General features: G+C 52.4%; 1 protein-coding gene across 11 annotated transcripts in view; it reads left to right on the forward strand.

Annotated features, from left to right (window-relative positions):
- SHANK3 (SH3 and multiple ankyrin repeat domains 3) overlaps positions 1-15,797 on the forward strand; it is a 431,788-nt gene that overhangs the window by 248,778 nt on the left and 167,213 nt on the right. For all 11 annotated transcript variants that reach the window (XR_013394458.1, XR_013394460.1, XR_013394459.1 and 8 more), the window contains one exon: positions 6,063-6,268. Coding sequence is in view for 8 of the 11 variants with exons in the window: in XM_077935409.1 (XP_077791535.1) it covers positions 6,063-6,268 (206 nt within the window). In the remaining 3 variants the exon portion in view is untranslated. The remainder of the gene's footprint in view (positions 1-6,062; positions 6,269-15,797) is intronic.

The raw sequence follows: 15,797 nt of genomic DNA on the forward strand, positions 1-15,797 counted from the left end.
AGAGGCGGACACGACTAAACGACTAAACAACAACAGCAATAGTGGCCTTGGCCTTGAAGATACAACAAACCCAGAAGTTATGAGAACAACTACAAGTCACAGAATCACATTTAATAGGAATGAATAAAATGTGTAAGAAATGCCTAGGGATGGTCCACAAACAATGAAAAGTGAAGAAATTCAGTGAAGCGGCATGCCCATATAATATGTTATATGAAGAAGAATATTGAAAACCCAAATGCATTTTAACTCATATAAGTCTTCGTCGGCGGCCAAAAATGCGTCAATAATACCACCATCTCCATCAAACTGCTTAGAAGTCGATACATACAGGAATACAAATGAAATCCATACCGTTTCGGCTTTTGCAGGGCCTGAAGAATGGAATTAAAATTTATGTTTATACTTGGAACACCCAAAACGACGGCCCTCGGATAAAAGGAATGCAGTGTACAACCCAGTCAATGTCATAGCAGAATCTGATTGCAAGTTATCACTGGGAAAGGGCCACTCGGCCACAGCTGTCAGTGAAGACCTTAACAACCACCACAATGAAAATACAGTGGTGCCTCTGGATACGAACGGGATCCGTTCTGGAGCCCCGTTCGCATCCAGAAGCAAACGTAACTAGTGACGGCATGTCTGCGCACGCTCGCATCATTTTTCGCCACTTCTGCGCAAATGCGTGACATCATTTTGAGCATCTGCGCATGCGTGAGTGGTGAAACCCGGAAGTAATGCGCTCTGTTACTTCCGGGTTGCCGCGGAGTGCAACTCGAATGCACTCAACATGAAACATATTCAACCCAAGGTATGACTGTCTTGAAACAAAGAGAGAGGCTAAGGAAATGGTCTCATTTCCCAAGCAACACCCCCCCCCCAACCTGGGGTTATTGAAGAAACCTGCTCTCAAGTAAACCTTACCAATGCCACTCATTTCAAAACCTGCCACCCAAAATGCAAACGTGGAGCTAGAATGACTTTGCAAAATCTACTTACTCGAGATTCGTGGAAGGGGTTGTCTGGCTTCCAGAGCACCAAGCTTGGGGGGGGGGTCACCACCTTCCTCCTCCCCTCTTCAGCCTGCCATCTTCTTCCTCTTTCCCCTGCAGCTGGGGGGGGGGCAGGGGGGGAGAGAGACTCCATTAGCATTCAGATGCTGTGCTGGCTGCCCTTCTGGTACTTTTGCCGCTGCTTCTCCTCACCTAGCATGACTAAGCAGAGAAGGGCAAGAAGCTGGAGGAGGAGGAATGGCAAGCTTTGGGGGCTTGCCGGCAGAGAGACCCCCCCCCCAAACAATCCCTCAGTTTCCAAGTGAGAGGCTGCAGTGTGGACTCAGCCTTGCTTGGAAATCCCACCTCTTAGCCACTCTCCATCCTCCTCTCGGATACGTAGGGACTAAACTCTGCACATCCTCAGAGACAGTTATTTATATGTCTACCAGGGGGCGCGCGTGGTGCTGTGGTCTAGCCTCTTGGGCTTGCCGATCGGAAGGTCAGCAGTTCAAATCCCCGCGACGGGGTGAGCTCTCATTGCTCTGTCTCAGCTCCTGCCAACCTAGCAGTTTGAAAGCACACCAGTGCAAGTAGATAAATAGGTACCGCTGCAGCGGGAAGGTAAACAGTGTTTCTGTGCGCTATGGTTTCTGTCATGGTGTCCCATTGCACCAGAAGCAGTTTAGTCCTGCTGGCCACATGACCCGGAAAGCTGTCTGTGGACAAACGCCGGCTCCCTCCGCCTGAAAAGCGAGATGAGCGCCGCAACCTCATAGTCGCCTTGACTGAACTTAACCGTGCACGGGTCCTTTACCTTTTTTTAATATCTCCACATGGCATGACAGTGGAACAAACTCCCTCGGAAAGTGATGGACTCTCCTTCAGTAGCCTTTTTTACCTGGGTCCTCTCCTCCCACCCACCCCCTTTGAAGATGGGGACAACTGTTGCCCACCTCCGGTCTTCAGGGACCTCACCTGTTCTCCAATAATTCTCAAAAATTATAGGCAGAGGCTCTGAGATTACACCCGCAAGCTCTTTGGTGCCCTTGGGTGCAGTTTATCAAGCCCTGGAGATCTGAATTCATTTAAAGTAGCTAGGTGCTCCCTAGCTGGGTGCTCCTAAAGCTATGGTTTTCCCAGCAGTGATGTATGGAAGTGAGAGCTGGACCATAAAGAAGGCTGATCACCGAAGAATGGATGCTTTTGAATTATGGTGCTAGAGGAGACTCTTGAGAGTCCCATGGACTGCAAGAAGATCAAACGTCTCCATTCTGAAGGAAATCAGCCCTGAGTGCTCACTGGAAGGACAGATCCTGAAGCTGAGGCTCTGAGGCTTTGGCCACCTCATGAGAAGAGAATACTCCCTGGAAAAGACCCCGATGTTGGGAAAGATGGGGGGCGCAAGGAGAAGGGGACGACAGAGGACGAGATGGTTGGATAGTGTTCGCGAAGCTACCAGCATGAGTTTGACCAAACTGCGGGAGGCAGTGGAAGACAGGAGGGCCTGGCGTGCTCTGACGAAGAGTCAGACACGACTAAATGAGAACAAGGTGCTCCCTTACCACATTCCCTCCCCCCCATCTTGGGCTGCAGCTCCCTCCCTAGACCACTTGTTTGGTTATCACCTGGTTGGGCACCACTTTCCTTTTGGGTGAAGACAAGAGGCAAAGTTGTCAGCCAGTAACATTTTCCAGTCTTCTCCATGCAGAGGACCTACTGCCACTTGCTTGTTCTTTCTCTTGTTTTGAACACAGCTGGAGAAACCTTTTATTATTGTTTCTAACCTTTCTTGCAAGGGCTTGCCAAGGGCTGTAAAAAGAGATGGTGCATTGCAGGAATGCGTCCTCCTCTTGGAATTTCAGGGAGGAGACAGTGGTTGATTTCAACCAAACGGAGATTTGTGGGGCTTAAGTTTTCATGGAAAACCCTTCCTCATTTCCCGGGAGGCTCCCTTCGCCCAGCTGTGTGTCAAACAGTCGATATTTCTGAAACCCTGGAGAGCTGCTACTGGAGCCAGTGCAGACTGTATGTAGCTAGGTGGAGCAGTGGTCTGACTCAGTCAGAGGCAGCTCCCTCTGTTGCAAATTACTGGAGAGGGGAGGACACACTTGTGGGTGCTTGCTCCTCCATCATTGTGTTACCGCTTGCTCGGTTCCATCTCTGAAGCTGGGAGCCCATTTAGGGTCAAGGTGGGCACTGGAAGGGGTGCCAAGAGGTAACACTTGGGCAGAGCCATAGCTTCCTGCATCCCAGCAAGGGGGCTGTCCAGCTTTCTGCTCTCTAACTGGCCTCCTGCCCCAAACGGCTCGTTGCTATTATTACATCTCATTCACACACACACACACATTTCAGTTTTTTTTATATATCATTTACATTCAAATAAAATCAATTTTATACATTTATAGGATTCCTTGAATCCTTAGACCTCCCCTTGCCCCGCCATGGTTTCCATTGCAAATCTTTTCCCGCTGCATCTTATAACATTTATCCAAATTTTTGTTTATATCCTGTTTTAACCATAAAATTCATACATTACAAGTGTGATATCGGTCCTGTTAACGTTTTTAAACTTTTACAGTGCTTTCTAAGGTAATCTATAAACTTTCCCCATTCTTTATTAAATTTGTTGTCTTCTTGGTTTCTGATTCTCCCGGTCAATTTAGCCATTTCAGCATAGTCCCTCATCTTGAGTATCCATTCTTCTCTGGTTTGAACTTTGTCTTCCTTCCATCTCTGATGGAAAAGCATCCTCGTAGCTGTCTTCACACACATAAAACGTCTTTTCTGCTCCCTTGGTATTTCTTCGATTCATTACATATCATTTCCCAGAATGCTTTTGTTGCTTTGCACATCCACCACATGTGGTGGAAAGTGCCTTCTTTCTCTTTACATTTCCAACATATATTGGTACAATTCTATACATTTTTGCTAACCTAGTAGGAGTTAGATACCAACGATACATTGCTTTCATATATGGTAGTTCTCTTTCAATGTGCAGCATGCTATTATTACATCTCTGTCCCACGTTTGGTCCAAGAAACTCTTCCGCTCCTCATTTAATCCCCACAACGACCCTATGAGGAAGGCTCAGCTGAGAGGCAGTGACTGGCCTATGGTCACCCCCAAGGAGCTTTGTGGCCAAGTGGGGATTCAAACCCTGGTCTCCTGGGTCCTGTTCCGACACGATAACCAATGCACGGTGCTGCGTCTAATTGTCCTCTTGGTCTAAATCCTTTTTCTTGGGCATAGAGGGCAGGAAGCGAGAAGGAACTAGGCAGGAAAGGTCTTGGGGGGGGGGGGGAGCTGAGGAGGCAGGAAAGGGAGATGTGTTGGGGGGGGTTGGAGTCTGTGAGTGCCTGACAACCTGGGAGTCTCATTCTCTGGCTTGGAGGAGCTTGCTTTCAGCCCAAATACTGTGTTGCTGTAGCTGAGCATCCTTTCCTGATTTATGTTGTTAGCTGCCCTGAGCCCGGCTCCAACCGGGGAGGGTGGGGTACAAATAAAAATTTATTTTTATTAGTTTTATTAAAAGCACTCTGCACATGCTCTGCCTTTACTGTCACTTCACCATTTTCTGTGTCATGTGAGGCGGCTTTGAGGAGGCCTTGGGTCATGGCGGGGAATGATAAAATTATCAGGAATAACGTGGGGTGGGGGGGAGGACCAAGGAGGGAGCTTCTATGGGGCGGAATCCGCCCCCAGCCGCGGCTTCTGTCTTGCGGAGATGGGCGCTCATCCGCCTCCAGCACCAGCAGGAATCCAACAGGTGCCAGCTCCCGTTGCCAGGAGAGAGAGCTCCACCTGTTGAAAGCCTGCCTGCTGCGTTCCTTTTTAAGCCTTTCCCTCCTTTCCCCGCTAAAAACCCTTGCAGCCCTGGTCGTGCCGGGGAGGGGAGGGGGCGGCTTCGAGGTGGAGAAGGAGGGTCTTCGGTGGGCAAAGCAGGCCGGCCGCGTTCAGCCGCGGACACTCGAGAGCAGCTCCAGAGGGGCTGGGAAGGGCGAGACAGGCAGGCAAGGAAGGGGGGTGGGAGGAAAGGAGCAGGAGTGCCCGCTTGGGCCCGTGACCATGGGTGCCCGGGGCCGTGGGTGCCACGCAGCGTGCATGCCCCTGGCTCCGAAATTTGTGGGTGCCCGGCCGCTCCATGGGGAATTTTGTGGGTGCTCGGGCACCCTGGGCGTTGGCACCCATGGAAGGGAGGGTCTGCACGATGCCAACGCGTCTCCCGGGGTTGCCAGCTTCGTTCAGCCGGGCGGCGAGGTCCTGGCTGCCCATAAAACCACGGAGGGAGGGGACATGTCTGTTGAAAGCCCCATTGCCTTGGGAGCGCGGGCAGAAGGCAGCGCCAACGCTGGCGCATCCCTGCCTTGCCGGGGGTTGGACTAGATGACCCGGCGGGGTCCGTCGCCACGCCACGCTCCTCCGACTCCAGTCGGCAGGCAGGGAGGGGTCCGGCCCGGGTGGGTCCCCGCCTCCCGCCGGAGGAAGAGGAGGAGCCGCTTGGCGGCGGCGGCGGCACCTGCAGCATCCCGGCTTCAGCAGCATCAGCACCACCAGGCTCCGCCAGAGCCGGCCCGTCGTCGCCATGTGGCGGCGGGCGGCGCAGCGGCGGGCGCGGCGCGGGGGCGCAGCGGAGGCGGCGGGTGCCGGGCGCCGTCGGCGGGCGAGCTGAGCCGGGCGGCGCGAAGCAGGGGCCGGTGCGGGGCGCGGGGCTGGCCGAGCCATGGCGCTGCCCTGGGCGGAGGCGGCGGAGCGCGGAGGCGGACGCAGCGCCCGGCCGCAGCCTCGCTGGCCCGGCGGCGCCCCGGGCGGACGACGAGCGGCGGGCCCCGTCTCGTGGCGGCGGCCCCGGCGGAGGCTGGTGGCGCCGCTGCCCGGGATGCGCTGAGCCCCGACCAGCCCCCTCCCCTCGCTCGCCGAGCCCTCCCTCTGCGCTCCTCCTGCCTTCTTCCCGGGCGGGCCCCGATCCAAGGAGGGCTCCCTCGGGGCGGCCATGGCGCTCCCGCAGCAGCAGCAGCAGACGCCGCCGCCGCCGGGCAACACCACCGTAACGTATATTTTCGTTTACAGCCCCAGCGGGAGCGGCAGCGGGCCGGGGGGCGCGCCGGGGGCCGGTCCGGGCGTGGAACACACCCCGCACGCCGCGCCGGCCCCGCTGCGAGGGCCCAAGAGGAAGCTGTACAGCGCCGTGCCCGGCCGCAAGTTCATCGCCGTCAAGAGCTACACGCCGCAGGGCGAGGGCGAGATCCAGCTCAACCGAGGAGAAGCCGTCAAGGGTGAGTGCCAGAGCGGGGTGGGGGGGGTAGGGGGCACGTGGGAGGAAGAGGGGGCAGTTGGACACACCTCCTTCATGGGGGGGGGAAGACGGAGGGAGGAGGAGCTGGGAAGATGCGCTGCCCACCCACTCATCTGGTACCCAATTTGCTGGAGCATCCTTAGATTGACTTGGCACTGGCAGATAACTTTTGGTAAAGTGGGGTGGGTGGATATGGCAAGCCTAGGCTGGGCAGGGTCACCCAGAGGAGATGTTGCCCATAATATGCTTTGGGAAGTAGAGCCAATGGGTTCAAGGGAGTGCATAGGGGATTCTTCCGGGTGGGGGGAAGGGTTCGGTCTGGGTGATTGGGGAGCATTTGTGTTTAGAGTGGGCTCTGGGTCAGAGGGTCTTCCTGGACCCAACAGCAGCCAGGCAGATGTCTCTGAAAGATGGGTAGGTGGTGGCACCCCAAGTCCTCGCCCCCCCCTGGAATATACTGTGGGTCTGAAATTTGGGGATTTCCCACCTGCCAGGTTGTAGAGGTGGTTATTGTGGGCCATGTTGGCCTTCCTGTGAGATGGCAAAAGAGGTCTTGTTTTCCTTCGGCCACTGTTGGCACAGATGCATCTTCTGGGCAAAGGATGGTCAGATCTTGCCATTGAGATTTGCTTGGTGCTTGACTTTCTCCCTGCAGGATGGGGGGGGGGGTGGAGAGAGAGAGATTTATTGCAAATAGGAGAATTACCCTTACATCTGCGTACTCATTAAAAATGTGCCACTGTGAATCACTGGCAAATGGATTGTGTCTCCGGCCGGATTGATGAAGCTCCAGGGTTCATTTTAGGACACAGGTGACCCGACTGCACCTGCCGGCAATTTCTGTTGTCGCTTTTAGCAGATATGGAACAGCACTCCTTCCATTTGTGGGTGCAAGTAACCGGGGGTCTGAGCACAACTTCTGTGCTCGTGCAATGCAACAGATGGGCAAAGAGCTGGCAACTCGTCTGGGCTTATGCAGCAGGCGGGTGTCAGAAGAACTGTCGCATCTGGGTTTCGTGTGAGATGCCTGGTTCACCTCCCCCAGTCCCTGGGGAAGTGTGCTTGCGAGGGTCTCGGTTGCAGCTCACTGTTCTGTTGCGAGTTCCTGGTGCAAAGACAAGAATGCACTTCGTAAGCTCCCATTTTTCGTGGAGGTGTAGTATCGCCTGCTGGTTGAAATTGTGACATGTGAAGCAGCTCTTCTGGCTGGAAGCAACACAGCAAGTGGTTTCTTAGAACTTGGAGCCAGAACGCTCTATGCCTGGAGTGTTCCTGACAGATGGCTATTCCTTGCAAACGTCCAAGGAAACGGGAATCTGCAGCTTCCCTCACTGGGTATCCACTCCTGCTGCTGAACCGCACTAGTTTCCAAGCTGTTTTAACCCTCAGGACCGTAACCCAATTCAGCCTTGGGACTAACTAAGCCTGCTTAAGAAGACCTTTGCAAAACTACAGGGGCCCTTGAAACATTTTTTATTTTTTTTTAAAGGACTGGTTGATCTCCATGGTGTGCCTATGCCTTTACTCAGATACACCTCCGATCTATCGTTTTGTCTACTGGATGCTATCATTTTGGGTTATTCTCTGTCAGGTGGTAAAGAGTCAGTCGGTCAGTGCATTACTCCAAAGCCTTGGGGGCTGGCCAGTCCAACCTTCTGAACTGGAGACTCGGTGCCAAGCTGGGCATGATGCTTGTCGTACCATTTGCCTTTGCTTGGCTGTTTTAAAGAGTGGATAGTTGAAGAAGAGAGCCGGATCGCGCCCATAGCATGGCACAGGGGAGCATTGATCCTTTGCTTCTGCTGTGGTCAGAATCGGAGCCAGACCCCCACCCACCTCCCCCAAACACCTGCTGGGGAAACTGCCTTGCCACCAATCAGAGCCTTCCTCCTATTGCCTGCGGCAGGTGCTTTGGCCGTGCATTGGCAAGCAGCAAATGTCAGGCCTGGCTCGGTCCTCACTTTGCCCTCCATGCCCGCTGCTTGCGGTGGCTGTTGTTACCAGGGCACTGATGAGCATCTTGAGCTGTGATGTAGCTCATGGCTTAACCTCCTTAAGAAACTCAGAAGAGCTCCCCCGGGTCAGCCCAGAGGCCAGTTCTTCACGGTGGCCAAACAGGCGCTTCTGCAAAGCCAGCAAGCAGGACCTGAGCGCGGCAGAACTTTACACATTGCTGAGCTCCAATAACTGGTCTTCAGAGACGTCCTACTTCAGGCAGTGGAGGGCAGGACACAGCCATTGTGGCTGGACCTTCCCTGAGGAATGAAGGTGCAAGAGAGCAGAACATTTGCAGAATCGGGGAGAAGGACTTGGCTGGCACAGTAAAAAACAAACCCGGCTGGGGAAGAGTCAGGATGGTGAGCAAGTCTAAAGACCTTTGTGGCGGATGGCTTCAAAGTCATTCTAGCTGGGTCAAGGTTTACATGGTCAGTGGCACAGAGGAGAGAGGACAGACTGTGTCACAAGAACGAAGGCACAACAAAGTTGGCTTTTTAAAGATACTAAGGAGTTGCTGAGAAATTCTGCAGGACCAATGGTCTGACTGCACAAGGCAGCATCTTGAGTTCACTTATGGTTGGGCTACTCCTGCAGATGTAAAATCCAACAAATTTTCTCCTTGAAATTTTGCATATCTTCTGATTTTGAAGCTTTTGTTTGTTTGGAGGCACCTATAGAAAACAGGATGGGGGGGGTGTTGTTGCTATGATTTATCTAGAAAATACCAATTTATTCTGTAATCTGCCTTTCAGCCAAAATATTCTCCAAGCAGAGCAATGATAAAACGCCTCTCTAATAAAACAATCAGCTGATCACAATGTGAAACAGCCAAAAACAAAACAAAACAAAAACCCAGCAGGAGAAATTAAAATAGCATCACAGAGAACTAAACCTACTCAGGTTAGAAGCCTGCCTGCAAATTAAAAAGACTTAATTACACACACCTAAATCGACTAAGCTCTTGAGTGTGAACCTAGGGAAGGGTTAATGTTTACCACGTGATCACCACCCTAATTTCTTCCCTGGATTTGCATCTCCAAATAATTGATACTGTTTCCAGAGTTGCGTGGATCTGTTATTCTGCAGAATTCTGAGACTTGATTCTGACCATTCTGCGTCTGCAGAATTTGTATTTCGCTGCCCCGCTTGCTGTAAGACTGTGGGACATATGGCTGAAAGGTCCTGCTTTTTGCCAGGAGATTGTTCCAGGTGACTTCTGGTCCCTTTGCATGAAGATAGGAATTCAGAGGAGCAACGTGCAGCCCAGCCTGGACAAGGGGGCAAATGAGCTAAGCCAAGACCAGCGCTATCATGCAGACAAACCTTTGGAGAAGGTGAAATGGGTTAGTAGAAGACCAAGCAAGCGCTGTAGCGCAGAGGTGGGCCTATCTGTGGTCCTCCAGATGTGGCTGTACTCCAGCTCCCATCAAAGATGGTCCATGGGCAGGGATGATGGGAGCCCCCTCCCCAGGACCCCCAGCCCTACCCTACAGCAAAATCCATGTTCTGGAAGGAGGACAGTGTTTGTGTGATGGCTTTGTGAATTCCGCATGCGGATCAGGCTTTGCTGGAGCTGTTGCCAGGAAGGACTTGCGTCTCACTGCCATGGTTACGGGGAAAGCTCTCTTCAGAGCATCGTGTGATGCGGGTGGCCTGTCAAAAGGGTGTAAGAGGAATGGAGAGGATTGCACAAGATGGGTTTTTTTGTACCACCTGCTTTGAACGATCCAGTTGCATGCCAAAAACAAAACTCCAAAGAAGACCGTCCTTACTAATTTGAAATTGCAGCCCCACCTAGAAACCTTGCTCCTAAATCTGTTGGTCCCACTGCTGATATGACCACAAATTCCTTTCCACCTCTTTGAAGCTGTCTGGTATATGTCAAGGTGGTGTTCATGTTGTGTGTGTTGCCCCTGGAAAGGATAAGTCCTGCTCTTCACCAGCCTTCTGACTTCACTCATTGGCTCAAATCACCGACAAGCAGAAGCAGCCAGGCTGGCTCATTCCACGAAAATTTCTTAGAAGGATGCCTGCACATTTTGCTTTATAACTTTCTTTCAAAGAGGGCTAGATGCTTTTAAAAAATTATTTTATTTTGACAAACTAATGATCATAAATAAATAAGAATAAAAATATGCATCCCACCACCAAAACCATTCCATTGTAACTATCCAACCTCCCAAAATTTCAACACCTCTTGTGATGGTTTGAACCCTTTCCGTTTTAACAGTACAAATTCTACAAACACCTTCCAGATCTCCCCAAAATCATTTCTCCTGCATATTCCCCGTCTTACCTTAACTTGATGCTTTTCTTGCAAAAATCAAAGTTCTGAGCCTGGGGTCCCCAACAGCGGCGTAGCGTGGGTTGTCAGCACCCGGGGCAAGGCAAGTAATTTGCACCCCCTAACCCGTGGATTTGCGCCCCCTAACCTGTGGATTTGCGCCCCCTAACCCATGGATTTGCCCTAACCCCAGATGTTGCGCCCGGTGCGGCCGGCCCCCCCTGCACCCCCCACGCTACGCCACTGGTCCCCAATGAAGGTCTTCATGGCCACCGGGTTGGCAACCCCAGTTTTAAGAGGAGACGCTGCCAGAGACTGAACCTGGGACCTTCTTCTGAACTATACTCCCAATCTTCCTGCCCTTTGACCTTCCGACGAGCTCCTTCCCCAGAGCTCTTGACATTTTCCTTCCCTTTCAGCCCCTGCTGCCCTACGATTGGGCCCTTGCCTGTTCTGCTGCCCTTCATCATCTGCCCTGGCTGCCCTGCCCCTGAGTCCTCCCGGTCTCCTTCCTCCAGAGTTTATGCCTTCTGCTATGCTGCTCTGGTTCCTCTTCTGCATGCTCCTTTTGAGGGTTTTTCTGCAGCCAAAGTGCTACCGCCCCTCCCAGTGGCCTTTTGCATTGCTTTCTGCCATGGCGGAAAGGGGCCTGCACAGCCAAAGCCCCATGACTGCCCCCTTCCCTGCCTATGGGCGGCCCTCATTGGGCGTTCCTCATAGCCTTTGCTAGAGGCCCATTCCTGCTTCTAAAGCCTGCTTGAGCCCATCAAAAATGAGAGGCTGCCTGCATCGCTCTGTCTTTGTCGCCCCTCCTCCCCTCCTTGGCTTCAGAGGCCACATATGGCAGAATTGGCACCAGGCTTTCCAAACTCTTGCAGCCAGCCAGCCAAGCTGCACGGATCAACCGTGTGTCTTGAGAGCCCCACGTGCTGCTCTTGCTGCTAAACTGGGAAAGTAGGGAAGCTGCCTTGTGCTCAGGCTGCTACTGTGCAATCGTAGTTGTGCTTCCATAATCTCGGGGTTGTGTGTTTGAGCCCCACACTGTGCAAAAAATCCCTTGGGGGTCCCTTCCAACTCTACAATCCTATGATTCCATTATTCTAATATGCACCCAGCACATATCCAGTGTAAACCAGCGAGAAGACCCACAAATATAATAATAATTTGTTATTTCTACCCTGCCCATCTGGCTGAGCCTCCCCAGCCACTCTGGGCGGCTCCCAACAGAAGATCAAAAATACATTAAAACATCAGTCATTAAAAACTTCCCTGAACAGGGCTGCCTTCAGATGTCTTCTAAATGTCAGGTAGTTGTTTATTTCTTTGACATCTGATGGGAGGGCGTTCCACAGGGAGGACGCCACCACCGAGAAGGCCCTCTGCCTATGAAATGTTACCTGTAAAGGTAAAGGTAAAGGTAAAGGTACCCCTGCCCGTACGGGCCAGTCTTGCCAGACTCTAGGGTTGTGCGCCCATTTCACTCAAGAGGCCGGGAGCCAGCGCTGTCCGGAGACACTTCCGGGTCACGTGGCCAGCGTGACATCGCTGCATCTGGCGAGCCAGAGCCGCACACGGAACGCCGTTTACCTTCCCACCGGTAAGCGGTCCCTATTTATCTACTTGCACCCGGGAGTGCTTTCGAACTGCTAGGTTGGCAGGTGCTGGGACCGAGCAACGGGAGCGTACCCCGCCACGGGGATTCGAACCGCCGACCTTTCAATCGGCAAGCCCTAGGCGCTAAGGCTTTTATCCACAGTGCCACCCGCGTCCAATGTTACCTGTACTATACTCCAAAAAAGGACAACAGGCAATAATCCAGCAGAAGGACCAGTTTCACATGCCTTTTCTGGGCTTGTGAAGGACTGCTGTTTCTGTTGAAAAGCCCAGTCTGCAACTTGAAAAGAAGAGCTTCTCAACAAAAAGAAAATTGCTCAGCTGAAAGACTTCTTATCAGCTGCAGATACATAAAAGGAATAAGAAGGATATTGGCAAGCTAGAAGGTGTGCAGAGGACGGCGACCAAAATGACCAGTTGTCTGGAAACCAAGCCTGATGAGGAGCGCTGGAAGGAGCTGGGTATGTTTAGCCTGGAAAAGAGGAGGCTGTGAGGAGACAGGAGAGCCATCTTCAAATATCTCAAAGGCTGGCACATGGAACTAGCTTTTCCCCCGCTGGTCTAGGGGAGGCCCTGAACCAACGGACTCAAGTTACAAGAAAGGAGATGGCAATTAAACATCAGGAAGAACTTTCTGACGGAAAGAGCTATTTGACAGTGAATTGGACTCTCTCAGGAAGTGGTGGACCCTCCTTCCTTGGAGGTTGTTAAGCAGAGATTGGATGGCCACCTATATTCCTGCACTCAAGGGGGTTGGACTAGATGACCCTTGGGGTCCCTTCCCATTCTATGATTTTTTGAATTGTTTGGACACATTCCCCCAAAGAAGATGGTTAAGAAAAAGTTGCTCTCGGGCTCTGAACTAAACAGGACATACAGTGGTACCCCGGTTTACGAACATAATTTGCTCCGGAAGTCCGTTCTTAAACCAAAACTGTTCTTAAACCGAGACACGCTTTCCCTAATGATGCTTCCAGCCGCCGGTGCCCTTCCACCTTCTTCTGCAACTCCTGCAGCCAAGCTGGCACCAAACGTCTTCCTCTGCTTTCCTTTGGGCCACATCTGTGAGGTCGAGAAGAGGGTCTTGTCATCTGAGCAGCTCAGCACCTCCAGACACATTGCCCAGCCTTGTGACATGGATGTTAGTTGCAGCTAGGATTTCAATAGCCCAGCAATGGAAAACCTGGAAAAATCTAAATTTGCCTCTGTGGCCTAAGAACTTACAGACTTTGGCTAGTGGGGGGGGGGGGCGGAATCATACACGGGGGGGTTGGGATCCAGAACACTTTTATGTCACCTGGTGGGATTTTATTACTTATGCTTCAGACTTAAATGCTCAGCATTCACCAAGAAAACCAGCTTGGGAAATATGGCTGTCTTGTGTCGCCATTTCTTTCTCTTATCTCACTTGCTTTGTATGTGCTATGACACCATAGCCTGCTTTGCATGTGTTATGACATCATAGCCTGCTGCCAAACATTTTTTTAAGACCTCAAAAAATAAGTTTCAGGAGAGATGGTGCCCACTCAGAATTGAAGGTGGCGCAGTTGACGTCCCCCCCCCCCCCCCCGCTGCAGGGGTTAAGTTGCCAGATGAACACAAGGAGGAACTTGTTAACAAATTAGAACAAGATTGTTAAAAGAGCAGTGTGGCAGTGGAGAGGGCTTCCCAGGAAGGCTGTGGGATCCTCTTCGCTGAATGTATGATTTGTGGGTGCCTTGCCCCAGCAGTGGGACACATGCGACTTTGGTGCCACCAGGAGAACGCCGCGTTCAAAAAAGCCTTCCTCAACCTGCCGTCCTCTAGCTTTCTGGACCATGACTGCCACCAGCCACAGTGTCCCATAGCTGTGGTTTCCTGGGGCCGATGAGAGTTGTATTTCAATCATCTGGAGGGCATCAGCTTAGGAAAGTCTGGTGCAAGGGGCTGCCAATTCTGAACAGATTGAGAGAAGCTGAGATGCCCGTGCTCCTAGTGCCTTCCCACCTGAACTATAGCCCCATGCTCTACATGAGGCTTTCCTTGAAGATAGTCTGCTAGTGCAGAATGCAGTTTCTGGGGTGCTATGGGGGGCCCAGCGGGACCCTGTGTCAGCAGTCCCAAAAGCTCTTCACTAGCATCCATTGAGCCACTGGGCCCATTTCAAGGTGTTTATCATAGTGCACAAAGGCCGTAACAGCTTGGGGGCCAAGCACCTCTCTCAAGATCAGCCTTCAGTGATTGGCAGGGGAGGCCGTCTTGGCCCTGGAGGGGGCCTTCTTGGTGGCAGCCCCCCCCCCCACTTGTGGAACGCCCTGTCTCAGGAGGTACAAGAGATGTGCTTCACCCTGGTATCTGGTGGCTGGAAGATCCCCTTCATTGCAACCTTGAAGTTATGAGCTGTGAGGATGTGGGACTGTTTTTGAAATAGTCTCAGATTGTTCTTAAGGTTTTGAAATGCATTGATTGTTTGTTTTTATTTAAAAAAAAACCCTTTCTTATTTTGCTACTTTGCTTGCTTGCCGCCCTGGGCTCCTTTGGGAGGATCGGAATTGAACAGACGGCAGGAGCCAAGGATGCAGGGGCCTGGGGGCAGGAGCGGAATTAATGAGAGGAAGGGGGTGGCAGGAGGGGCTTCTCCTTAACAACCTAGTTAAAACCTCAAGGGGGTTGGGGGAGGGCTGTATCCGTGTGGGTGGTGCAGAGGCTGAACTTTCCCCAGGAAGGGCTGGGCAGGCCAGAGGTTGCTCTGTTTTGTGACCGTTTTTCTGTCTCTGACCATCTGCTTTGTTGCCAGCCGGACGCTCTTCCCCATCTCTCTCTCTGCTTTCTCATCCTCATCCATGCTCCTCTCTAGACGAATCGCCTCATCAGCTGGGTAACTATGGCTTTCCTCATCCTCCTCTCTTTTCTCCTCCTCGATCATCCCCACCCCTTTTGCCTCGTCCTGTCTCTTGTCACCCGATGGCATCTTTGGGGGGCTGGGTGGGGGGAGTTGGCTGCTTGGGGGTCCACACTCCTTTGCCTCCCTCCCTTGATGCCTCCTTGTTCCTAGCAGACTGTAGCTAGCATGAGTGTAGAGAGAGAAAGAAGGGGGGTGCAAAGAGTCACTCTCCAGCAGGGATTTGGGGTGATGCGATGCCCTGATGCCATTTGGAGAGCAGAGGAAAGCAGAAGAGGCCTGCCCAGCCCTGTCCAGCCACATAGTGGACATGGAAGGCCCTCAACACTGCTCTTTGGGGTTTGAAGGATCTGCCCCTTCCTCGACAAAGGAGTGCAAGTCCCAACCATATCTAACCTGAGTGGTGAGTTCTGATTTCAATCCGTTGGCCATGCAATGTGTGGTTGGCATTGACCTCTTCTGCCAGCCAGCAGGAAGACGGTCACTAGTTAAGCATTCCTGGGTGGACTCTAGTCCCCGAGAGGTCTGGAGTTAGCATTGGGACTGCCCTCCAGGTGGCATCAGGGCTGCTTCTGCTCCAAATGTGGTGGTCAGAACATGCTATGTCGATGTTGCTGTGCTGCCTCTTTCCTTGCAGTGGGTGGCATAGAGGGGAGGGGTGGTGCGGGGTCCTGGCAGTGGTGCTGAGATCTTGGTAAAGGAGGAGTTTGGAGGGCGGTGGATTTGCCCCTC

The sequence above is a fragment of the Podarcis muralis genome, chromosome 10 (assembly GCF_964188315.1).
Source record: "Podarcis muralis chromosome 10, rPodMur119.hap1.1, whole genome shotgun sequence".
Taxonomy (NCBI): domain Eukaryota; kingdom Metazoa; phylum Chordata; class Lepidosauria; order Squamata; family Lacertidae; genus Podarcis; species Podarcis muralis.